This window comes from Haemaphysalis longicornis, unplaced genomic scaffold (genome assembly GCF_048455015.1).
Source record: "Haemaphysalis longicornis isolate Haplotype H1 unplaced genomic scaffold, Haemaphysalis longicornis Haplotype H1 scaffold_2, whole genome shotgun sequence".
Classification (NCBI taxonomy): domain Eukaryota; kingdom Metazoa; phylum Arthropoda; class Arachnida; order Ixodida; family Ixodidae; genus Haemaphysalis; species Haemaphysalis longicornis.
In genome coordinates this window covers 114,322,275-114,348,229 of record NW_027526295.1, presented here as the reverse complement: position 1 = coordinate 114,348,229, position 25,955 = coordinate 114,322,275, and the positions used below count along the sequence as shown (strand labels likewise).

At 49.8% G+C, this 25,955-nt stretch overlaps 2 protein-coding genes across 4 annotated transcripts in view; one reads left to right on the top strand and one right to left on the bottom strand.

The window, feature by feature from the left end:
• Positions 1 to 760: 760 nt before the first annotated feature.
• Positions 761 to 22,833, bottom strand: LOC144169121 (lysosome-associated membrane glycoprotein 1-like). The gene is made up of 5 exons (XM_077698149.1): positions 22,613 to 22,833; positions 5,977 to 6,290; positions 3,911 to 4,136; positions 2,802 to 2,984; positions 761 to 1,981 (listed from the first exon to the last, which is right to left on the bottom strand). Exons 1-5 carry the CDS (start codon positions 22,662 to 22,664, stop codon positions 1,839 to 1,841), a joined length of 918 nt encoding a protein of 305 aa, XP_077554275.1. The 5' UTR covers positions 22,665 to 22,833; the 3' UTR covers positions 761 to 1,838.
• A 207-nt stretch (positions 22,834 to 23,040) lies between these two features.
• Positions 23,041 to 25,955, top strand: part of LOC144169120 (uncharacterized) — a 69,997-nt gene continuing 67,082 nt past the window's right edge. For all 3 annotated transcript variants that reach the window (XM_077698147.1, XM_077698146.1, XM_077698145.1), the window contains exon 1: positions 23,041 to 23,192. The gene's annotated coding sequence lies outside the window, so the exon portion shown is untranslated. The remainder of the gene's footprint in view (positions 23,193 to 25,955) is intronic.

The window sequence follows — 25,955 nt, the reverse complement described above, 5'->3', positions numbered from 1 at the left end:
CCCCTCCGACTCTTACTAGGGGTGTTCCTTAGGGATCTATTCAGTCCCCTGCTCTTTGAACCCTGCCACTTCTGCATTCCAATCCCAATCTCTCCTTTTGACAAAACCATGATGATAAAACCCTCAGTGTACAAAGGGTAGCCCAGAGGAACTCTCCAACATACTGCTGGCAGACACTGATGCTGTCCACTCCTCTGGGTAAAGCATTGGTCTCACTATACCTGCAGAAGCAAGAGTACCTTGTGGTTACTGATAAGAGCCTCCAGGTTAGAGCTAACAATTGCCACCCTTCCTGTTCTCACTAAGTCCTGCTGTGCATCCTTTGTGGCAACGCGCAGGATTTTGGGGAGGCCTCACAGTGTTGCAAGGCCCCAGTTGCACCATTTCCACGATTTGCTGGCTGGCTAAACTTTGCCAAAGTGTTGAACGATATGCTACTGCCATCTTGTCAACTAATATAAACTTTCTTTATGCCCTTGCATAAAATTTGTATCTTCACGGATATGAACAGCAACCTCATTACGAACTAAAATTCACAGGCTGCGCATGACTAAAATTTTGCAGTGGTATGAATACCAAGTAATGACCAATCAACAACAAACTGCCAGTGTTAGGCATTCAAGAACTTCCTCTTCGAGGATAACTATTCTAATGAAGTGTGGGCCAACCAGCCCATAAATATTGGGAGTGGGAGGGCGGGGTCCTCCCAAGAAACCCCACAGCACTCATTGTGGGCACAAAGGAACTACGACACGCAAAGTATAGAAAGTAGTCCTTTATTAACTCTCAGTAAAAACATTCAAACACCCAAAAAACAATGCAATCAGACGGGACCACAGCATCGTATCACATAACAAACCTAATCACAGTTACACAAACAGCGCGCCTAGCCACGCAGAAAAAGAGTAAATCGAAATTTTGTTACCGTGCGGTTAAAACCTAGTAAATCAGAAAAACACTCGACACGGGAAAAAAAAAACACTATTGGGAATCGATGCCCCGTGGCCCCAACTCCGCCCCATAAGTATATTTACATTGCTTGCAACCCCCAAAAGAAAAAACAAACTATCATCCTCTCAATCTCATCTCTGAAGCAGCAGCCATTCAGATCAAAAAACTCGAATTCCACGCATCTTTTGCGGCTTCTCAACAAACCCAAAGGACTGGGCGAGGGGAAGGAATGGTATTGTTTGCTATTAAAAGTGCACGTACCGTGCACGCAAATTTCAAACTAAGGCAACCCTAGAGGGTGCAATCAACTGACCGAGTGATATTTACAGTAGGGAGGCTTTGTCGGTGCCACTCCGACACAGTGCTGTGCAAATTCTCACCTAAGGAACACACCTTTGTGCCACGGTAACATGCCCATGGCACACGACACTCCCGCACTCAACACTTGGACTTAGCTTGTCCGCTTAAGAACGTTAAGGTGTCAAGGAGGGAAGCCTAGGGAGCAAGAAAGGGTTGGGGCCTAAAGTCTGCATTCCGTAAGCTTCCCATCTTCCCAGCCAGAAGACACTTGAGGACTCTTGATCTAGCATGCCTCAGCAGGAACCGTGCAAGCGTAGCCACCGTTGAAAGAAAGGGCAGCTAGTGCCGTGTTTAGGGTGGCAAGGAAATGAGGCTGCTGTAGGGGAGCAGGAAAAGACTGGCCCTACGGAAACAGACAGCGCTGAACAAAAGGGGGGGCGGGTCAATAAAGATAGTGCCTCCACAAGAACTGCACTACGGCCGGACATTTTGGAGATTTGCGGGGAAGGGGGCAAAGAGTGGAATGGGGAAGGAAGAGGAAGAGGCCCAGGGAGTGTGCGGAAGGGAGGGAAGGAGGAAGAGGGTCCCTAGACCGACTGGTAGCCCTTCTGCCTGCTCTTGCTGCGGCCGATGAGGTAGGCGATGAGCACGATGATGACCAGGGCAGCCAGGGCAGCACCCACAGCAATGGGCACGATGTTGCTGATGTCGCCAGCCGCACACTCGACCGCTGCACGGGGAAAAAAAGAGGAGCAGCGATGTTGAGAAGAGCGCAACACTGCAGTGTTCCCAATGCTACGAGTGCTACTCCAAGGACTGTGCGTGGGTCACAGGGCCAGACCGTTTCAAGCTGAAGCATGGCCGGGGCCTTCATGGCTGATACGAGACGCATTTTTAACAATCGGAGAGACGTTGAGAGAACACTGGTGTATGGAGAGAGAACTGGGACTCCAATGTGCTCGAAGGAAGCAAACACCTCAAAGGTGCACTATTGCCAAAATTGTTTCCCCCACAAGAGTTCCTCTGCTACCGAGCTATTCAGCAGTGGAGAGGAATGAACCCCGACCACTTGTGCGTCCTGCACGTGTAGCAGTGGCAGGAACTGAATCTCGCCTCCACAAAGGCCGCACTCTTGGATAGTAAACCAGTGACCTAGTCTGCAGCAACACAATGTCTCAAATGCTGCACCACAGCACAAGGTTAGCGAGGGGCACAGCAGACACCCGCTCAGCATCTTTCAGCAGCTATATCCTGTACTGTGAGCAGTACAGTGGCACAAGAATGCGAGGAAATTTAGGCTTTATTACGCAGCTCTTCGAATAAGGAATTAGCTAATGGGTAGGAAGCATTCACAACATTGCCATAGAGTCGCCTGAACTTTGGGACCAAGTTTGGTCACAAGCTGTGCACAATAAGAAAGTTTAAACATTTTCCCTTAAAAGGAGCTTTGGCACTGGGACAGACACTGCCACAGCTTTCAGAACCTCGAACACAGCTGCACCACCACAAAGAGAAGGATAGCAAGGGAGTGCGAAGGGGGCAAGGCTCACCGGCTCCGAACTGTCCAGGTTGCTGGGTGGTGGCGTTGATGAAGGCCTGCATCTGGACGCTGATGACGTCGAGGGTGAGCCCGGCTCCGATGTAGACGGCCTGGTCCGCGGCGCAGTGGTACGACCTCCCTTCAGGCACGCTGTACATCATGAGGGTGTTGTTGCGAACCGTAATCTCCTGGCCTGTGCACACAAAGGAAACGGAGGCGTTACAAGAGGGGAAAGGGAAAATTTACCGCAATTCCATTCTGAAGGGGGATAACCAGCAGAGCGGTATGCAAGTGCGTTAACCAGGGGGAAGGAGTTCACGAAACACGTTTGTCCTGTGAAAAAACATGGGGCTGTCTGTTGCTCTCCTGTAGAAGCTCATGCAACGATGGCAGATGGGAATTGTATAACAGGCCAATTTCAGTAGTATTTCTTCAGACACATTAGATTGAGAGCCACAGGTTATCTAAACCAGTCCAATTGAGAACATCATTTGTCGACGCATGCAGTTTTGGTCAGAACCAAGCAAGAGATGCGAGCGCATCGTGTGGTACAGGAAATGGCCACAGCTAACAGGTGAATGTCACTACACACACACACACACACACACACACACACACACAAAGAGAATAGGTGCAACCATGGGCCCTTGCACTAGAAGGGAGCAGACCGCCTCCCACAGTCTCAATACGCTTGCAGTGCACACAAGCGTGCAACTGATCCTACAGCATCTACTTCAACAAACCCACGAGGAGTTTTCACATGCAACCGGAATTGATTTTGGTGCAAACGAAACGAAACAAAACTATTTGCCCAGAAGTATTTAGCCGAGTGCCGTGCAAGACGCTTCTAAAATAATTAAGGAGCTGCACCACGAGTAACCTTTTACAATAGTTATTTTTGCTGCTCCAGGCAACATTTTGGCCTGGTCACGAGCCCACCCAGCACACTCCCTGAAACACGGGTCGCCGAGACACTGCGCCAGATTTACCTCTAGTATGGTAGCAAGCAAGCCTATGGGTGCCACCCAAGGAAGACGCACCGCACCCTCTTTATGCCTTTCCCTCCCTAGACAAGGCACACAGCAGATCTTGGGGAAGGGGGAAAGGTCAACAACATACGCGGCTGGGAGGCATTGGGGAAGTGAACGGGGTCCATGTTGAAGTGTGCGGTGACATCGCCCAGGTAGACGGTGGCGTTCTTGAAGAAGACCAAGGTCAGAGTGTAGTTGCGGTAGAAGCGCAGGGCCAGGGTTTGGGTCTGGTTCTCGCCATGGCCCATGCCACAGCTACTGCGGGCAACGTCCACCATGGTCTCGTTGTCCAAAGGCAGTACTCCAACCAGGGTCTGAGTGGGGAAAGATGCACAGCTCAGTGACCACAATGCTTGCTTGATCACTGATCAAGTGATCACACATAAAGGCTGGGCAAGCCAAGACTGAAGATAACACAGCTTCGTTTTGAGTGAATATGATTGGGAGATGCTGAACTGCAAGGTTTGAATAGAGACTTGCAAAAAAAAAAAAAAAAAAAGCCGAAAAGCCACGCCAGGACTGATGTACACAAGTCACTGGCCACTAGGTGCCTGGCAACCGGGCAGCCCATAGGACCCATCTAGACCACAAAGGCGCCATCACCACCGACATTAGAAGAGTCCCCATCTTTTCGTTTGTTGCGTCTCACCGAGTGTTTACGTCTCAAGATAAGCTCCAGCACTGTATGCCAGTGTACCACAGCATCTAAAGGAGCCGTCGCACAGCATGTACAATTAGCGCCAGTCAGTGCCCCCGAAAAGAGGGTACGCTAGGCTTAAGCTGAAAAGGCAGCTCTGTACGCACCGCTTTGAAGACCTTTTTGCGGGGACTGCACCGTGCGCCTGGAACCAAAGGACAAGCTGGCGACTTCTCCGCGAGATGCTGCAAGCATCTCGTGGCATCTCCACGACAACCCTAAGGCCAATGGCAACCGCAAGATGTCTGCCCTACAACTTCACAGAGCAACTCTCAACATGGTGTGCACGACTTCCCGGTAACACTGTCTTCTGAGTGTTTATTGTTAGTAGTATTATTACGAGTGTTTTATTGGCAGAAGGGCATCGGAGGCCAAAGAGTGACAAGACAATATGTCACGTCAAAATAATATGGTGACGATTGTGATGTACTCTATAAAAATAGTGTATATACAGGTGTAAAGGGCCCTCACTCGAAAAAGCGAAGGTGATTAAAATGAGAGGCAACAATGATGGTTAAGTGTAACAGTGCTGGAGGAGTCATAACATGCCCCTACTTCCAACAGTGGCAGTGATGTCCCTGGCATATGTTATGAAAATGCTACGAGACGCTCACTTTCATCGGGTGGCCCTGATATCACACATGGTGAGAGACGAGTGCTAAAAATTCAACGTCAGCGAGGTAGGCTCCCTTGTGATCGGGGGTTGATCAGATAAAAACAATGATGGGTGTAAAGGTATCGTGTAGGCGTATAGTTCGGGGAAGTGTAGTTTCCTCGCTTCATGGTACGCCAAACAGTCAATCAATAAGTGGAGAACTGCAAGCGGTCATCTGTACTTCTCACAAGCTGGTGGTGGGGTTCTGTTTAAAAGATACGAGTGTGTAGCGCGTGTGACCTGTTCTTAATCTGCATATTGATATTTCTGTGGGCCTATTCCCGTTTGTGTTGTACTTCCCCTTTTGTGGTTTTGTAATGTGCAGTTGTTTTCGATTTGCTTATCCCACTGTACCTGCCAGCACCTCCGAAGCCTACCCCCGAGTGTTTAAGTGCTCCATAAGGGCTGCACTAAGGACGACCAGCTGTGCGAGACTGAAATATTGTCGGCAAACTGCTTCTTGCTGGCAGACAGTTATAATGAGCAAGCTTAGACAAAACAAGTGCTGACAACCCCAAAATGATGCTGCGAAATTTATTTTGTGTTCTTTTGCAAAATAAGCAAGTCTATTTCCCCCCCCCCCCCCCCCCCCCCCCTCTTCACTCGTAGGGTAGTGTACGCGAGTGTAACATGCTAAAGCGTGCACGCACTTCACTGAACTAGACCACATGTCAAAAAGGAAGAGTGAAAGACTCGTTTTGTACGTGTGCAAATACAGCTTTCCACTGCAATACTCCAATGTTCTCATGTTGACCTCATTGCTTTTGCAATTCAGTTGAGCAATAAAATAGATAACCCTCACCTTGTTGTCGTTGGTGCGGTAGTTGTACTTGAGCTGGAGGGAGGCCGTCATGAGGATGCAGGTGTGGTTGGTTCCCGGCTCGGTCACATTGTAGCTGTTCACCGAGGGCTCCTTGGGGGCCGGAGGGGCAGGAGGAGCTGGCGTCGTCGGGCTGGGCTTGGGCGTGGTGGTGGACGACGATGCCGGGGGCGCCGTTGTAGAGCTGGACGTGCTCGAACTGAGGGGCGTGCTGACGCTGCTGCTGGCAGGGCGTGCAGTTGTAGTCTCGACTGAAGAAGCCGCTGTTGTCTTCGGCGGCTCTGTGGAGTCTTGCGCTGCATACCACGAGAAAGAAGATTTTGGATTGCAGTTAGGAAGGAGAAGAAATTTGCCAACTGGCTAGCTTGAGAAAGACGAAAAGAGCGAGAAAACGCATGAGCAGAATGAGAGAACAGAAGGAACCAATGTCACAAAGCAGTGCAAGTACTGGAAGCAAAAGTACCTCTAACCCATGAGGGACGATGGTTAAAGGAGCCATGAAGAGAAAATGCAAGTTGGTTTTATTCGAAAGATTTCGTGTTTTATAGTGCCCTCAGCGCTTGTCCGGATACAAACGGTGCTTTATTCACTGAGAAATTAAACAATTTAGGTTAAAATTTTGATTTTCCCGCTCAATCGTGTGTTTTCGTGGTTCCAAGTGACATCACGGGAACCGACCGCTCTGCAGCCTAGAGTACCTTCATTCACGCATCCGCCGTACAGGGTAGAGACACGTATACGCTGGCGCCGCCATTTTCGGTTGCTCGCTCGCCGCCGAAGCAAGTCATTGTGTCAAAACCGCGCTAAAATTATCGCCGCAACGCGGTTTACTGAAGAAGTTTGAATCATATTGTCTGTTTCGCGTTGCTAGGTCTCGTGGGAAACGAAAAGAATAACGCGTTGAGCCCGTTGGCCCAATTGCGGCGGCACGGGACCGTTCAAAGGTTGTCTCCACCCTGTACAGCGGTGTTGGTTTGTTCCCGCGTTTCTTTACGTTCCGTAACCTAGATGGCGTCACCATACCGTGGCAAGCGTTTGGTTTGTTTTTGCCCGCATTTAAACCTGGCTTGTTTTTGTTCTGGGAGAAAATATTCGTTCCCTGAAACAGTGCTCGCTCGACAAATGGGGTCACGTAAGACACCGTTGCTTGCGTCAATCGGCCAGTGTCGTCTGAGACAACCCCAAAACCCGTAGTGCTCTGCAGCTAAACTAAGCATGGTGTGCGCAGTACGAACAGCAGAACGCATCAGTACTTCTATGTTTACATGTGCTTTCGTAACTTCCACTGTTTGTCCCATCATTCTTATTGCTTTGTAAAGAATGTGCCCTCAATTTAAGCGCAAATCGCTCGTTCGTCTAGTTTGTAAGCTCTACCTAATTTGCGTCTGCTTCTGCCAGCCTCCGCCAATCGCAGAGCTTAGCTCATGTGACATCACAGGTTCTGTTGCGGGAAATGAGCTGGTGGGTCGCATGACCATTCCCGTTTTTCCTAATTATGTAGCTTATTTGAGCGAAGTTTACGTTAAAAGTGGTGTCAGTATGATTCTAACGAGACAATCTTTTGAATGAACCAAACTTGTGCTTTCTCTTCATGGCTCCTTTAACCAGGGTGTCATGGCACAGGGTTGACAAAGGCAAGCAGCACAGCTACGATGATGCTAGTGAACATCGGATTGTCTACAGTGCCTCTACATTAGAGTGAAATCAAGGTGGAACTCGTTTGTGCACACAAGTGATGTGCTTCAACTTAGCTGCAAAAAATGCGCAGCCCCAACGCAACATGACGGGTATGCGTGGAATTTGTTGCTCTGCTGTACTCAAGGTAGTGTCATAATGTGGTAGTGGACAGACCTTATGAAATGAAATTGCACAAGAATGCAAGTGCTGCGAGGTTCCTATTGCTCAAGCGGATATAAAGTCATGATGAATGTTCCCATCTCAGCTATCCACAGAATCTGGTCCGTGTTAGCAGCAAACAGCTGGTGTACGACACTCACCATAAAACATTTTGCTCCAGTGGGTTATGCAACAAAAATTCGAGCAAAAAGGCACTGAACAAAATGCACTGGAAGCAGGAACAAAAGTAGCCACCACATTGCAGTATTAACAGCATGAAGTTGGAAAATGGTCTATCGGGCATCTACGCAGATTCCACGGGGAATGCACGTGAAAAGTGGTAGTAACATGCCCCGATATGGTTGCAATGAAGCTCAAAATTCGGTAAAGCTAGTTCTTTATGCAGTCGCAAGTGGGGTAGTATCCTGTTGGTGGCGTAACACTTCAGACTGGAAAGGGTGGCAGGACTGTGTGTTGTCATCCAAAAATAGCTGGAAGAAAAGCATGCTCCACTCTGCATGTTGCCCCACTGAAGATCAGTCTGAAAACAAATGTAGGTCGAAGGTTGAAAACTAGTTAAGTAATAGAGAATAACTCAATTACAGCTTGTCATGTGGGGTACTTCAAACTTTGCACGTGCTATTCATGTACGAGCTCAATTAAACACAAGTAGATTACTTGTGCAGTGTGCACAAGCACACTTAGTCACATTGTTAGCATTTAAGTAAGAGTTGGAGACAATTTTACAAGCCTTGAATACAATGGATAACAGAGCTGCACGCAAGCTGCAGCTACATGCACCTTCTGTTGCATTAGCAATTATAAGCACAATGGTGTTGGAAGAACGCACATTGCTCAAATCTGTTTTAATGTGCAACAACCAGTTATTTTTTGTGTTGGGGTTCATGGCGCATAAGGGACTAAGGCCATCATGCGCCAAAGAGAAGTTTGCGTTTACGACATTTAAAGCTTGTTTAGGAGCTGTGCTTGGTGTAGAAAACCAACAACGGAGGAAATTTCAACAAATCATTGTCTCTTAAGAGTAAACTGGGATGAAAGGGTGGGTGTTTATAGAACTGGAAAATATTTTTACGAGGACCTCCAATTTCACACACTAGATTAGGATGCGATGTACATGCTAAATCTTGGCCACATCCTTTACATCTGTATATCTTGTTTCATCAGGAGAAAGTTGTCAGATGTGTATGTCCTATGCGGAGGCGGCATGAAACGCCTTCTGCAAGGCGATCTTGGTGTCTGTGCGTTTGCCATTCTGATGCAATGGGTTTGACTGCGAAGTTCACTGCGAGTTTCAGTATCCCACGAGGACTGCCGCAGAGACAACCAAAGTTATTACTGTACAATTTGGGGTCTGTGCCGATGTTACGTGGACACCCTCAGTTATTGGAGTATCACGAGAAGCTAGACAGACTGCTGAATGGCATGCTGCACATTTTACCACTGGTATAGCATAGGTGTGCACTTAAAGCTGCAATAGCAGGGTTGCTAGATCAACAGGTTTGCCAAACAAAAAAATACAAATGCAACAGTTTAACTGTTGTTCATGGGGAAGTTGGCAGGTAGTTGTCTTATTTGTGAAGGGCGTTAACTGTAGATAGAATCAGTCAAACTTTTCTCCATGGCACTCCACAAGCAGAAAGCTGGAGACGGATGGAAGAACGATTCTTCTGCAAAGGCAGCAACAGTGAATTGAGAATTCCGTAGGCTAAGCTCCTCGTCTGCACCCTGGTGGACACCCCCAAATTGGAATGGTCACTGGACAGACATGGAGATTGGGTGGGCTATCGCAGAAGTGATGTGCACTACACATCACACACATATGGACTTGCTATTGAACAGTGCAATATGAAAACCTGTGTAGCGATTGAGATAAGTAGTGCTAACTGCAGGCATCCTGGCTGCTGAACCACTCGTGTGGTAAGCCGCATGACCATGGAATGGAAAAGTGAGAACCTCAATAGAGTTCATTAATACCGGCATTGGTGGTTGTGTAGAAGGGAAAGAAGTTCATCTGGAAGAACCAACAAGACAACACACGCCCAACAGCTGATATTTTTCCAGTGATGGCAACATCCATTTTATGAAGACCACGTGGCAAAGTGAAGACTAGTTTTTAAGCATTAGATTTTTCCCGTTAACTGAAATCTGGCACTCATATCGGCCATTTTGATGGACTAGCCCTAACACTAGCGTCGACGGTGACAACAGACGTCCGGCCAAACCCCGCTTTCGCACAGCTCTGGAAACGAGCTGCGCGGAAAACGAGACGTGCAGACGAGATGCCGAAGCCGACACTGCGGAGTCGAAGCAGCGGCGTTGCGCTGCCCGGAAGTAGGGAGAAGGGCTGCGCGTGCGAGACCGTGAACCGGCGGCGCGGTCGGTGGTCCGTCGGGCTGCCCCGAGCAGGCGGAAAGTGACCCTGAACCGCCGGCGAGAAAGTGGGCTGCAGCCAGCGCTGCCCAGGAAACGGGGCCGGGGGGAAACGCGGAAATGCGGCCAATCATACCGGCGCCCGCGGAAGGAAGAGCGGGCAGGCCTTCGCTCACGCCACGAGACCGGGTGCGCGCGAGCGGCGTTCGACAGGCCGCTATTTCGGGCCGCCAACGTGCCCGCCCACCAAGGGAACGGGACGGAGAAGACTCGCGTGTTGTACAACAACGCCCGCACACAGGGAGGGCATCGCGTGTCTGCGGTCCAGTACTAGAGGAGCCCCTTCGAAGCCGCAAATGTCGCCCACAGGGGAACTGACGGGAACGGAGCTGGCGGGAAAGCGCCGAAGCGAGTGTATTGATAAATGAACCAACCGACACCGAACACAAATCGTGCAACCACGGGGCAAGCGCTGTTCGAGTTACACAGGTAGGTAAGCAGTTTTGAAGAAAAGGGAACGGAAAGTCCACCAGCAGGAGTAATTTGTCACACCTAGGTGCGGACACAGGAACGCCTGGTAGTGCGGGGAAGGCTAGCGGGGGAGGGGGGATAAATTGAGTTCAGACAATCTATGCGCTCGTAACCCTGCCCTACCACCCCTCCACCGTTCTTTTGTCAAGCTGTGGGAGGCACTGGCGACTAGACGTCAACCAGACGCTCCAGCGGACACCGGCGAGGACTGCTAGGGCAACATGCATTCCCGGACCGGGGTTACACTCACTTTAGGGGTTTATCTCCCTCACAGGTGAACTAAATGGAAACAGGCAGGAAGTTGGCTCGTGTTCGGTTCAAGCACGCCGTTCGGAAAGGACGCAAAGCCAGCGCGCGGACGCCACGAAACAAGATCCCTCCTAGGCTGCGTGGGAACCTCACAGTTCGGCAATTCGTTCGGCGAAGGTGCGGACTTCGGCCGGCGCCGGCAGGACGACGCAAGGCTACGACCGTAGCAAGGCAACAACAGGGAACCACCGGCGGCTTCTCGCTGCACCGTTTCGAAGTTCGACGGACATTCGAGACCGACGACGGCGGACGAGAACACACGGGCATCACGAGATGCGCGACTTCGCCCTTGGAAACTGATGCGGGCCGGTAGGACAACACGGTGGATGGCAAGATGGCCGGCCCAGCGGCGAAAACGTGGAAGGGACTACCGCGGGGGACGATGAATACCGTCACGATAAAGTTTCCAATGGATGAGCGTAGACTGCACTGCGATGTGGCTGGATACCACATCGCTTTGAAAATTTGATGTTACGTGTAGTGTACGAGAAGAGAACGGAGCTTACGAAAGCTTCCCTGGGCGCAGGGGTAAAATCGCAGGGAACACGGCCTACAGCAGGGCTTTTTACGCTACTTCCTTAAAAAAAAAAAAAAAACCATAGCTAAGAGCACCGCAGACAGGATGCAACGAAGACATGCCTTTGGCATCTGGCCAGGACAGAACGCAAAGTTGCAAAAAGTCTTCAAATGTTGACTATTTTCCTGCATTACTGTAATCTAATACCTGTGACACACTGCAACGCTAGATCTCCTTTAAACTAAACCCCTTTTGCCACGGCAAAAGACATTTTGTGGAAAGGAGTGGCGCTCCTGACACACAGCAACTCCCGATCTCCTTTATGTAGTTCCCGTAACTGACACACAATTAAAGTGGCGCTAGCAGTTCTGTGGAAAAAGCACGCACAACAACAAAAATAAAGTGCGGCTAATATGTTTTCTTCATTATTTTAGAGAGGAACCATGCATTTTATTGTTGTTTAGAAAAATAAATGGGTAATTTCACGTATTTGTATTAAACAGCAACGACGGAGTGCTTTTTTAGCCTATGTTCTGTGCCTAATCTGGCAACAGTGGGCAGATGTTTACAAAAGTACATTACGATTGGGCTTGTTTAGTGCAATTTAATTTCATTGCAGTTTAAAAAAATTATGAAAGTTATGAAATCGCATTTGGTCGCACGAAGTTGTGAGAAGCTTATGATTTGCTAGCGCCTGCTTACGAGGCTGCGCCGCTAGCTGCTCCTTTTCGTCCGGGAAAGGAGATAGGCGAACACCCCTTACGGGAAATGCCCGTTTCGGTGAAGGAGATTCTCCTTTGTCGTGTGTCACCTAGGCGAACGCCGTTTCGGTAGCAGTCCTTCTCTGCAAAGGCCTTTTAGGTGCCCGTGTGTCAGGGGTATAACACGCAATGCCGGTAAGAGGAGCCGGGTGCTCTTATACCAGAAAGTCCGGAAAAAGCTTTCTGGTCTGAAAGGAAATCAGAAGTAGAACGAAACGATTCGAGGATACAGAATCGAATACGTAAAGTATCCGCACATCCACGGCATGCGAGTAGTAGCTTTGCAGGTTGGTACATCACCTTGCTTGCTTGCTTACGCGCGCGTTGACGCCATCGTCAGGGCACGGCCGAATGTGGCACACGTTGACGATTACGCGCACGGAATACCGCGGAGAATCGAAACACGACGCAGGCTGATGGACACGGAGGCGGACCCCGCGCGGCAACGCCTCCATCCAACCGACATCGGGGTCGACAGTTGCACACACGCAGACGCAACGGGGCCAATGCAAGCGCAACTGCAGTTTTGCCCCACTGTACGTACTCTCGCACGCTTCCGACCCCCCAGTGTGGCGCGGGACGTGTACTCCGCAAAAGTATGCTGCGGGAGGTTCTCGGTAATGAGGGGCAAGTTCGGCGCGACCGTCCTGATTGATGGGGTGGGTCCCGGGTCTGCACTGGCGGTATTGGGGTTCGTGTTGTGACATCTCGACACGCGATCCGAGCCGTGGCGTTCACTGAAACGCGACTAACTCATGCTGAATTCTGACATGCAGGGTGAACGAATAAAAACAACCCGAGGACCCAGACAGAACAGAACGGCTGTAAGCTATAGCAAATTTGATGTCAGCTCTTACGTCTGCACGTGTGGAGTACAGAGAAAACAAACGCATGTTCAAGAAGCGAATGAATGGTAAGAATTTACCAGAATTGAATGCCGCAGGAGTGAATGAGAAGAAAAAAAAAAGTCCCGAGAGTTCAGGAAGCAGCCGCAAAACAATGCAACCTCGAAAGCTATTGACCTCAATTGTCTGGTATGCGAGAATGTGACAAGGAGGCAGGTAAAATGAAATTCGCCTCTCGCAAGGCAAGCGCTGCGCATCGTATCATGCGACGGTCTTCAGGACAGAAGGTCAACAGCAGCCAATGTCTGTCTATAGTATGCATTTTGCCCGCCAACGCACGCAATGCAGACGAATTCCACGAATTAAACTACTTTACTACTGTCGTTGCATCAATGAACTGAAAACCACACAGACAACGAAAAACCACATGCGGCGCTAAACAAAGGGCCTAGAGGACAACCACCAACAAGGGGAAAGAGGCATTTTGTCGCTTCACGATGTGTACTGTACAAGAAATGCGCGCCGCGATAGACTATGCATATGACGAATGGGGGCGTGTATAAACTCGCAAACGTGCCGCTGTAGGATTGAAGGCCGACGCGCTCACGATTTGCGCGCACCTGTTTACGCGTGAATTGCTTGCGCAACGAAAGTAGCCGTTAGCGGCGCAAAACGGTGACCGTACAGTTGTACCTGCGGGAGACGACGCAGAGACCAAGGCGGTCGGCTATGCGGGATAAAGGTCTCGGGTGCGACCGCCTGGTTAGTTTGTCGGGAAGAGCAAGAAGTGTCGAGGTGCTACCCTCCACTGCAGAGCGGCTCGCATACCAGGCGTGCAGAATGGCTTTTAGAATAAAGATGAGAAGCGCTTGGAAATGCAGGCGGTTTATCAGCTGGAACCAATTATAGTCGCCGGTCAGAGGCCACGCCTTTCATGTTACAAGCGAACACGAAGGTAATGATGAAGACCCATGTGTCGCTAACAGCGACCGGATGCGGGTTTAGGGTCCCTTAGATAATAGGAATTGTGGTGAAGGCCCTTTCCACTTTAAAAGAGCCATGAAGACAATACAAGTTGGGTTTATTAGAAAGACTGCTTAGTCCCGATAACAATGATACCAATATCATCGCTATCTTCGAACAAATAACGGAGATATTAAAGAAAACGTGTGACTCAGTCGCGACCCCCTAGCAAATTTCCCGCAACTTTTCTATGACGTCACGGAACCTTTTTTGTGCGATTGGCGGCCGCCTAACTGACCCGTCGCGACGACACATGACTGGACGTCTGTAATGGGGCCTCTAGTTCCATTTGACCGCATCACTTGAATGCTAACGTGCAGTTAACGCACTGAAAATAATGTTTTGTTGTTGGCCCGTATGACGTCATTCTTGCTCATAACACGTCACTGTGGCGCAAAATTTGAAAGTTTTTAAATACTTCTTGCTTTTTTTTTTCGATAAAAAAACATCTTTTGTGGCTCTATTGGAACTGAGTGAGATACTAAAACCTAGTTCTTTCAAATATAAACGAAGTTTTATTTTCTCTTCACGACTTAACCTCGCGTGGACTTTCAGACTGTTCGATGATGGGGCCACTAAAACGGTCGTGAGCCCAGGCCCGATAAAATTCCACGGCGCTGCACACGAAGATCGAACTGAATAACCGACAAAAGTGCCACAGTTTAAAAACTCAGCCAATGCCCGCGCAACTCGCCCAAACAGGTGGCTCCAGTGCGCGCAACCGTTAAGCCAGACCACGAGCAGTTGTTCGGAAGTCTGTATACGGGCGTAATCAACAGCATTTTTACTGCCGATAGTTGTGCACGCTATCCGGATCTAAATACCGCACATAGTACGCGCTCGTCGACTAAGGTTAAAAACAGCCGAACGCGCGAACTTTGGAACGGGAGGAGGCTGCAGGCAGACGGAGACAACAGCAGTTATCTGCGGCTGATACGCCCGAGCTCGGGGTCCTTCCCCACGGCACCGATCACGTTTCGCGCGTGCGCAGAGGCCGATAGCCCAGAGGGCAAGCGGATAACAAACAAATACGCTGCCGATTGACGTCAAACAAGCGGAGCTCCGGAAGGACCGCGGATGTCGGCCTTGTCGGAAAAGGCAGTAATCGCAGACCGCGAGGGAGGATTAGCGAGGTACAAACAGCGGCCCTAATTGCCAATGAGCCGCGCGAATCCTTTTAGTGCTGATAATCGGGATAACGGGAGACGAGCCGAGGAAGGCGGCGGCGCAGCTCTAACGCGCAGCAGCTGCCAGTCGCAGCGGGGGCGGAACGCATGGTCATAGTCGATAGCGGAAACCCGACGAGGTCGTGGTAGTGCGGTATGTCAGTGGAACGGAGGGCGCGTTTAGCACCAAATATGCCCGAGGACAACGAATACACACTTACGACAAGTGTGGGATGCTCACAGAGGTACTTCACCTCTGCCAAGAGGTGGACACTTCTCGCGAGGGCAACATTCCATGAACAGTTCTGAGCAGTTCATGAACATTCCATGAACAGTTCCGCATGGTTCTGAGGATGCTATGACACTCATCCAAAGCATGTCTTGCTAATGGCTCTGAAATCGGTATAACCACGAAGGTGAGTACAGGGAACAAAACACGGTAGGTATGCGACACCTACCAAAGGATAACCAACCCACCCTGCACCCCGAGTAAAAAAAATGCACACAGAAACGTCAAATACTGGACGGACAACGAAGGAATTACAGCCCCGTTATCGCGCCACATCGGTCTCAGTGTGCCTCAAGTCCAGACGCACGCCTGCCGTGGTTCCGGCAAGGCGAGGACTTTCGCGAGCCAGTACTTGCATCCGGCCTGGAGCGAACGGCCTGGGTTCCAGAACCCACTTCAAACATGAGTACGGACTTTACTTCGTCCGATCTTTGTATTCATGAATAAAGCTTGCAAAAAAAAAAAAAAAAAAAAGCCCTGGTCCTTCCGTTGCAAATGTCGACGGAAGATGACAATCTACTGACGCCCCTGGGAAGTAAACGCATAACTTCTCTCTCTCTCTCTCTCCCGCTCACCTCATGCTGTTCCTCTCCCGTCTCGTTCCTCCCAAGATGTTTGCTCAAGTAGATTTAAATTTACCGCGTTCCACTTCTCCCAGTCGGGTGCCCCGATGCCTGAGCTGACGTACGGCGCGCGCGAAACAAGGCACCCGACTATAGCAAGTTTATAGAACCACGTTGCCCTACTCCACGAGCGTTTCAAGCGAAACGTTTAGTGGAACCTTTCGTTACCGTTTCCCTTTGACTTTTTGAATTGCGCGAGGTAGGCGCGGGCAACAGAAGGAGTCACAGTTAAGGCATAAAGTTGGGCTAGATGGTTATGTGACTGCACATCACTAGCGAAAAATAGACACGGACGAAGAAGTAGTACACAGGACACTCGCGAGTGTCCTGTGTACTTTGTGTCTATGGTTCGCTAGTGATGTGCAACAGAAGGCGTCGGTTTGCTGCAGTTGATGTAGTTTAGTGGCTGCTGGAAAAAGTAAGCACTCGCATTTTTTTTTAACACTGCAACTATTATATTTTCGCGATGTCTTGTTCAACAATGCTGACAAGTAGGAACATGAGAACGGAACTTGACGTTTAGATTTAGACTACTGCGCAGCTTCTGTTTCATGGGCCGGGTGGCTGAATCGAGTCACAGACAGACACAGACAGAGACCAAAATTTCTGCTTTTAAGTAGCATAACAAAGAAGTGTTTAGGGGCGAAGCGCGGCATATCAACGCGTTTAATCGTCGTTCTGCATCGCGCCGGAAGTATCGGGCTTGTATCCATCTTCATTAACTATCGCAGGGAGGACAGGCTGCGGAGAGCGGGACGCGATAACAGTGAGGACGGCTTCCACTCCGTATCGCCCAGATAAGCCAACACGAGGGGAGGTGTTTGAACAGCGGGCGCAGTGCGATACTGCAATCGGCCAGACAAATCGGCACCTCGCGAGCGGAGTCCGCGGGAAGCTAATCACGCGGGAGGGAAGCAGTTGCTCGACGGGGATTGCGAAACCAAAGCAAGTGTACGCGAGGCGAAGCGATTGTTCTAATGCAATATACCAGTATGCTCCTGCAGGAACAATACGGTCTTGTGAAAAGCAGCAGCGTGTGAAGCTCGGTCTGCAGTGGTCAGTGCTGCCCGAGCTGGCTAACTGAGGGAAATACGGTATCCGTAAAGAAGCCAAAATGAGCTTCGTCATTGTCTGCGCTGCGTCGTGAACGAGAGAGAGAGAGAGAGAGAGAGAGAGAGAGAGAGAGAGAGAGAGAGAGAGAGAGAGAGAGAGAGAGAGAGAGAGAGAGAAAACTTATTGCTGCACAGTTAGGGACCCAGCGTTTAAATATTGCCGGGTAGAAATACACACGCACGAGAGAAGGCTGACGAACTCGCGCTTACAACCATTCGCCAAAGGTGTCACTGAACCGCGAAAAACGGATTTTTTTTTTCGGTGGCTGCGAGCGCTACTCTGAACTACGTTTTGCTGCAGCCTGAATGAGCTAGAAGAACGTCCAGAAACTAATCGGTAGACGGCTGACGTAGCTGCCAAGCGCCGGGAGACAGGAACGCAGTTGGCAGAGTCGCAAAACCGTGCAGACGACGACCGCGACAACTGCGCCAGGGGCTCAGTTTCTCGCGCCGTGCTCGCTAGCGGAGGAGAGTGATTCAGCGCCAGTCGCGTTTAAACGCTGTCCGGATCAGATACCAGCTGGCCGCGCTCGCGTAACCGGCTCATGCTTGCAGCAGTGCACGTTCCGGAAGCATGCATGGGCCACGCCGACGGGGCGTAGTTAGTGGAAACGCCGCCGCGATTAACAGGCCCGCGCAGAAACTGCGACACCACGGAAATTGCAGCCGTCCACTCATCTCCGACGACGGCAGCTGACAGGAAGCGCCAGAATCTTCACAGTTCATCAAGGCCTGTGCCGGCCTGGCTATTGACACGACTTCCTGTTTAGAAGCGCAATTTTTTTTAAAGGCGGTGACAGAGTTTTAGTATAGCGGAAAGCACCACTTAACCGCGCCCATAGCGTTAGCGGGCACGCTAACGGTCGCGTAACGAGGCGCTAAAACGTTAACGCCACAGCTAAAACGATGTACTAAAACTGATATCAACACCCGACATCCGCAGCGGCTAATAGAGCCGCATTTTAATTGCTTTCGCCCAACTCGCCGACGAAAACGTTTCCGCTGCAGACTTGCGCAGAAACCATCGAAAGGATGACAATGCAAAAATGACAATTTCTGGTAGCACTACTAACCACTTAAAGAGTGCAGTTATCCTTGACTAATGCGGGGAATAAGTTCTAGAGCTTCCAAGGAAGTCCCAAATGCAGCAGCCACCGCAACGAACGGGCGAACGCTTTCAAAAGGTATCGGAAATATGGGGAACCCTTTATCGCGTCGCTCACCGGTCCTTAGCCCGCAGAAGCGGAGAGCTTACAGCCCAAGAAAAGTAACCGGTGAGCTTAAGGTAACGGTCCCTTCGAACGGTAACTGCTCCGAGGCAATTCCGAGAGCTCTTTTGCCCATATAATTTTAAGAGCTAAAGTTCCAAGCAGAAAACTGGAACAGCTGCACATTCAACATGGGGAGAGGAGACTGAAGGGGCAAAGGGAATGCGAGTAGCCTATTCAGCTGGCTGCAATGACGACGAGCTGGTATTCCGTGATCACAGAAGCTGCCCATGTCATTTGAGAGATCTGCCTTTAAAGGCGCCATGAAATAGTACAAGTTCGGGGGTCAACACAAAATACTAGCCTTGCATGACCGACTGTAGTTGTGCCTAGTGATTACACCATTTGAATGCTAACAGGCTGTTATAGGGGCCGACGACTTTAGCAATAGTAGTGTGAAGCCAATGGCAACAATTGGCACGAATGTGCCATTATTGCTCGTACAAAAAGCATCTCGAGAGTCTCGAACAGAGTTGAAAGAATCAATAGTAAAGAGACGAAACTAAATTAAACCTGTATTGTCTTCACCACCCTCTGAAACTAAGTGTGTGAAGCAGAACACTACCGAATGGAATTTTGATTGATTGTAGGGTTTAACGCACCAACGCAACACAGGCGATGAGGTGCGCCGTAGTGGAGGGCTCCGGATTAATTTTGACCACCTGGGGATCTTTGACGTGCGCCTAAATCTCGTAAACATGGGAGGTTTTGCTTTTCCACTCCATCAGAAAAGCGGCCGCACCAAATGGAATTTACATGCAAATAAAACAGTGCCACTGTGACAAGCTTCTGCACTGGGAGAGTACAGCGAGTGTGGGAAAGCTTGCAAGCCACGCAATAACTTCCACCATGAACCAAGCAAAGGTAGGGGACACAGGTGTATTAACGAGTCTTTCTGTCGTTGCACTGCGAGCATATTTTTGTTAAGAGAAACAGAAGGTGGGCCAGCTGAATTGGGTACCTGAAAGTTTGGAGAGGGGGGAAGAGGAAAGTTGAAAAGGAAGTGCACATGTTTGCATGGGCTGCCAGACACGAGAGCAATACGTAATGTGTGCACAAACCGCTTAGGGCGGCAGCAAAAGTAACAGCTACGTCTCGTGATGTGAGGATGTGAAGGAGGTGCTATTTGCGGAAGCTACAATGCACCCGGTACTGCTCCAAAGTGTATGGTGTATGCTGTATTGCAAATCTTCACAATGCAGAGGATGAAATGTAGGCAAGGTTACAGAGGCGAGTGGTACACTTGTCAGCAAAGACACCCGAAGATAGCTCTGAAAAGCAAAATGTGTGAACACTGGCAGTGACAGTAGATGGTCGTCGCCTCCAAGCACTTGTACTTGCAAGCGAAATTCTGATGTGCGCATTACACCCAACACCGGCACTCATTCGAAATCCAATTCCACTGCAGAAAGCGATTTTGAAAAGAACTGCAGCTGCCTGTGGGGGACGACAGAGAAACATGTTGCACTATTAGTACGAAACATCGTTTGAAACAAACAGCTGTTGCCCAGCTAGCAACCATGGGTTGAAAGCATCAACTAGTAGAGAAGAGATTCAAGACCACTTCAGCCAGACAACAGATGGCCCAATGAGTGAACAGTTGCAAGTAGAATGTGCACACCCCAGTGAACTAATAATGAAGAAACATCAATAACAAAAGGAAGTGCCGGCCGCATCAAAAATGAGAAAGTGTCAAGGAGTACAAACAATGACGCCCAATAGAACCTTTAGGAACAGTGACAAGTTGGACGAACCGCTACCACATTCACTCGCAAGGGCTTCCCCTACTGAAGACGTTCAGAAGGTCTAGCCTCCCGGTATTGATGTGAACGCCGTAGACAACAGTAAGCTAAAAAAAAAAACAAAAGAAGATAAATTGCCTACATTCAGGTCTGAATGCAGGAGATTCATACTGCCACCAGGGCCTGTGTCACTCGCTTGCGGGCTGCTTCTGAAACCACAGGGGGTCTGTCCCCCCCCAGCGCATGAATTTTGATCGTCACCGTCGCCTGCACAATCCAATCAAAGTCGCTCGCCAAAATACCGGCATGTTTACCCCTTCAGTCGCATAAAACTATGGATATGCCATGGCACTAGTGATCCGGTATAGTCCCTTTTGCCGTCAGGCTTGGTCCGCCAGATTTTCAGCCTGTGGCTAGGGAGCAGCTGAGAATCATGAAATATGGTAGACCGTGTCAGTAGATAACGCAAACAGCTGCTGTGGCGCAGAAAAGAAAATCCACGTTTGAAGAACCTGTACTACGAAAAGCAGCTACATATCAGAAAAGACTGCATTAGCGTCGACGTCTTGAAGCACGCAAGCTTGACTGCACCGGACAATGGATTGTTACAAAAGGAGGAAGTTAAAAAAACAAACCAACAAGAAAGGCAGTGCCGTGAAAGGAACAAAGGGTGGCGCCTGTAATGGCGAGCAGGCTTGCTGCTGTCAATCGGCGCCAGAAGGTCCATTATCGACGGCGGCGGGTGCACGCACACACGAGAACAGGGCTTCTCGTGTACAACGGAAGCGGCTGAGAGAACGGAAACGCGCATACTTTCGTCGCTCAAGCAGCCGCGGCCTCGCCACAGAAGTGAAGGAAGGGGGTGAATGGGAGAGGCGAAACGGGAGCGGGAATATCGAAAGGCCGCATAGTAGATGAACGCATGGCCGAGATATCGCGCCGCTGGCGGCAGCCCCGCAGAAGACGAAAGGAGGGGGGGGGGGGGGGGGGAGGAGGCTATCAATGGCGCTGCGTCGATAAGCACGTGACAACGGAAGGACTTCGGTTCTGAAGCCGAAGTGGTGGTTGTGCCCCAGAACTTGCGTTCAATTTGAAGGTGTCAAGTTGAGCGAGAACGAACTTACGCTGGGCGTCTGCCGCACGGAAGGGGCGTTCACACTTGCGGTGCACCACACGTGTTCCGTATTAATCCGCATCGCATCGGAGGCGGTGATCGGGTCACGTGAGGGCGCCGTCCAGTTTTAGCAAGAAAAAAAGTTGACAAACACGATGCCGCCGATAGTAGGGGTTCAAGTAGAGAGCATTGTGGAACGCAGCCAGCGTTTCTCGTCACAAGAGGGGGACGCAAGGCGGTGACGACTGAGAGTTCTCGGAATAGAGGCTAAACCGAGAGCAGTGTCGTTCTATTAGGGCAGACGAGAGCATTGTCAGTGCGACGCTTGCCACCTGGACGTAGCGAAGCGCGGAACGGCCATATGCCGTAACGAAATCGCTGCAAAAAGCTGCCGAAAGACACGGGAAGGGGCTAACCACGTTAATCACAATTGTCGCAATTACGACGAAGTATTCCGGAAGAACGCCGGAAAGAATACAGATGACGACTCTCGCGCAAGCCCTCGAGCGCGAAGCTAGATTAACGCCCCTCAAGTGTGACTCGCTATCTCTCCCTCGCCGCCTGAGCTTTGCAAGCCCGAAGAGCTGCACTGCTTCTAGCTACAACCGCCGCCGTCCGGTTTTGCAGGAACAAAGCCCGGACAGTGTTTTCGCTGGCGAAGCGGCGCTTTTACTTAATAAACACGCGAAAGTTCGCGGCAGTCAACACAAGACGGAGCCAGAAAGCGCCTCCCACCGCTCGAAGCGACGAGACAGGCGGCGTTTACTGGACGCGGATGTCGGCTGCAAAATACTCGAGTCCTCGCTGAACGAAGGAACACTGTCGTAACGAGGCGAGAGCATGACGCATCCAAAACTTATTCAGCGAGGACAACAAGCGGTTAGGGATACCTAGGCGACGCCGAGGAACAACCTTCAGACGGCGTACTACAACACAAAGAGCACGGCCGATGTTCGCATTCCGGATGGTGATTCTCGAGGTATAAAAGCACGAAACAGACGTTGGCGGTAGCGGACGACGACCAAATACCTGTCGTCAAGCGGTGGCGTAGAATCCGAGAGAGGCGTCACCGAGCAAAGAACGGCACTCACCCGACACGATTGCGAGGTAGGCGACGAGGGCGAAAGAGGCAGTCCACTTCATGGCGACTCTCCTTGGGTGTTGAACGATGTTCTTGGAACGTTGAATTAAATTACGCGTTAACCAGCGGTGCCCGTCCTAGACGACACTGCCAACACCAAGAAGAAAGACTGCAACAGCGCAAACGAGGGGCTGCTTTTACGCCAGACATATGATCGAGGCTCTTCCTATCGCGACCCCCTCACTCTCAAAGATTGTTTTTGCAATGACCTCTACTAGGCGCACAAAAAAAAACACGCAAAAACATGTACAGGCAACTTTTTTTGCGAGAAATAAAGTGACAACGGTTTAGCAATACAGTTTTTAATGAAACTTTGTTTTTATGGGGGGTACGAACGGCGAACAAAACAGCCAAAGAGTTGCACGTGACTGTTTTTTGTCACAACCCGTTCCCGCGTGATGAACAGCGCATGTGGGAATGCGTCAACTGCGTACTGTGTTTGCTGTTAGCCGGTGACTGTTAGTCGGAAACAAAAGATTCTGGCATCAATGGCAACTGTGCTTTTGCTGCTGCATACTTGAAATGAAAAGGTGCGTATAGTTTTAAATATGCGCAGGGAAAGAGAAATGACACGATAGCTTGCTTTGTCGTGCGGCATGGCGCACTGGCCTGCCGGCTATTTTGTTTCTTCTTGGAGGAGTGTCATCTAAAGTACTTGTTGTAACATCTCGTTTTCTGTTAATGCGTTCGTTGATTTAGCCGTTAATTTAACCGTTGCGGTTTTGCATCGTGTCAAGCCATGCCGTATTTGCGAGCAGCTCACAGCCAAATTTCTTTAAATGTTTAGCTTTTCTTTTGCTAGCCCGTTACCTCCCGTACACGACGTTGTTGCCTCATGGACCCGTTAGCTTTAGTGGCACCGCAATCCCAGGTTCTAATATCTAATGTACAGGTCCGCGCAGAAGTAAACGGAGCACGGGAGCGGTGGCCGAACTGCATCGCTGCGCCGCGTGTGGGCGCCGACGGGAACTAAGGAGCGCCGGTTTAAGAGTGCGCTCGCACTGCCCCCGCCGCCCTATCTGATATGTTTGATCGTCGCTCTGCTGGCGAGTCGTACCCGGCGTGACGGTTTTCACAAGGCAGCGCTGGGCTATAGAGGGGCGCTGGTTGCATTGCCGCTCGCATGTATCAGCGGCGGCCGAATCGACCGCTGTTGAGCAGCACGAAGCTACGCGCGCTCGGAAACGTGTCTTGTGGCACGCTGTAAAGGGATAAACAAAACTGTAGCCGGCTGCCGTTTCCCATAGGATGTCTTTGTGATATATTTCATTGTAGGCCAACAATAAGATCTCCCTAGACAATATAGAAAGCGCATTCGCTGAAATGTTTGTTATTAAAAAAAATCCCGCTTGGACACATTATTTTTCTTAATTTGGTTTTCTCTAAAGGCATTGCTGTCACTCAGTTCAGGCCTGTCCTGAAGAAGGGAAATGATAAAGTGCCGATACGGTGGAAATTTGCTCTGCGGGAAAGCATGCTGCCTATATTTTTAATGAGTGAAGAAGGAGATACAGCTTTCAATCAACTCCTTTGCGATGTCGATAGTAAGGCAAGCAAATTATTGTTGTTCTGAGGCTTCGACACGCGCCCTTAAAACAATAACTGCGTCCTTTCACTCTGTGAAGAAGGATGACCAGCGGAGCTGCGGTGACCGTAGTAATAGAGTCGTCTTAGCGGCGAAGTGTCACGTAATTTTTTTCTGGGTAGTTCTTGTAAAACACGAGTTACAACGGTTTTCTGTAACCGTGCTCCCTTCGTAGATGGGCATGTATGGACAGCAGACCGTAATTCTGTATCGTTTACAACTCCACTGTGAACTCAGGATCACGTTAGAGCCGTTTTCTGTAATCATGCTCCCTCGAGGCGGCCAGCAATGGAGCCCGATAACGTGCGCTCGCTCCTGCTCTCCAACACGGCGCTATGTCGGCCCGCGATGGAATGATTTCTCAATAAGGAGTCACCCTAAGTCTCTCTTGCCTCCGCTACCCCTCTGGCCACATATCTCTCGTCTGTCGCTCCCTCCACCACAAGATACATCCCTCCCAGTTCCCTTCACCCAACTGTCCCCTCTGTGACTGCCCTGACCCTCTCACTCACGCCATGTGGGCCTGTACTCTCAATCCACATCTCCAGCATCGCGCATTGGGAGGACGCGCTGGGCAGCTCGCAACCGGGGATGCAGCTATTAACTGTTGACTCAGCCGCCAACGCCACCACCAGCCTTCGGCCGCCGGCCAACCTGCGTTCCTAAACTAACTTTCTTGGAAAAATGAAGTGATTTTTCTCTCTATCTCTGGCTCCGTAGATGGGCATGCTTCCCTGTGCAAGATATATGTGGGAAAGCAAGCTTACAAAGACCAAGCTTACACTGATCTTCTCAAAGACGGTTCTACGTCTAATCACAAATGCATTGCTTGAGGGCATTTTTGCAGGGGCAATACAGCCGTATTTTATGAAATCTGAATACCCTAAAACCATGTTTATGCTTGTGATTTTTTTTTACACTGGGAACCAGTTACTCTGAGGCGGAAACGCCTGCTTCGGAAAAGGTGACGCGATATTACACACGACTGTCGTAAAGCCCAGCCCTAGAACAGCTGCGCTGTTAAAAACACCTTGCCTTACTCTGTGGCAGAGCGGGAATTGTTTCAATTAGCCCCGCATCTGGGAGGGTTCTGGAACAAAAAGGTACAATTCCGGAATCTTGCTTTTTTGGATAACGTTAGTTTAGATTTCTAAGTAAGGTCACATGATGAAGCTTGCATTGCGATCTCGTAACTAATGGGTTTTTTTTACTGTTATTTTTAATTTGGTATTCTTTAAATACCTTTCCTAGTTGTAAGATTTCTCATCATAATTTTTGTCCACTATCACTCTTTCGCGACTTCAACACGGGATTTCAGCACACTCAATATGCAGAGTTTAATTTACTTTTTATTCATGCGTTGTTCGCGACGATGGTGAAAGTGTTACAGAATTCTCTTCTGCTACCAGCACATGGCCGTCTACACGAGAGAAACGAACAACCCCATGTTTTTTCGCTAGAATAAAGCTTGAGTCCTTCCCAGTTTCATTCAGCTAATGATCCATGAAGCTAATTTCATTTTCCATGAAGAAAGTTTCATTCAGTAATGATCCTAATTAAAAATTACAAACATAGGTATTTTATTCGTCCACTACTTAAAATGCGCCCACCTTTGTTAGTTATCTTTCTTCACAGAATAGAAGGGCCCTAGTTTTTTTTTTCAGTCGCTTTTCGGGGCTCTGTTGGCTTAAAGTGACCCCACTTTTCG

Coding starts and splice junctions, on each gene's coding strand:
- LOC144169121 (XM_077698149.1), bottom strand. CDS start 22,664: ATGAAGTGGACTGCCTCTTTCGCCCTCGTCGCCTACCTCGCAATCGTG. Junction 4,137..5,976: donor ACCGCACCAACGACAACAAG/GTGAGGGTTATC, acceptor TTCCCCACTCAG/ACCCTGGTTGGAGTACTGCC. Junction 2,985..3,910: donor CCCCAATGCCTCCCAGCCGC/GTATGTTGTTGA, acceptor TTGTGTGCACAG/GCCAGGAGATTACGGTTCGC.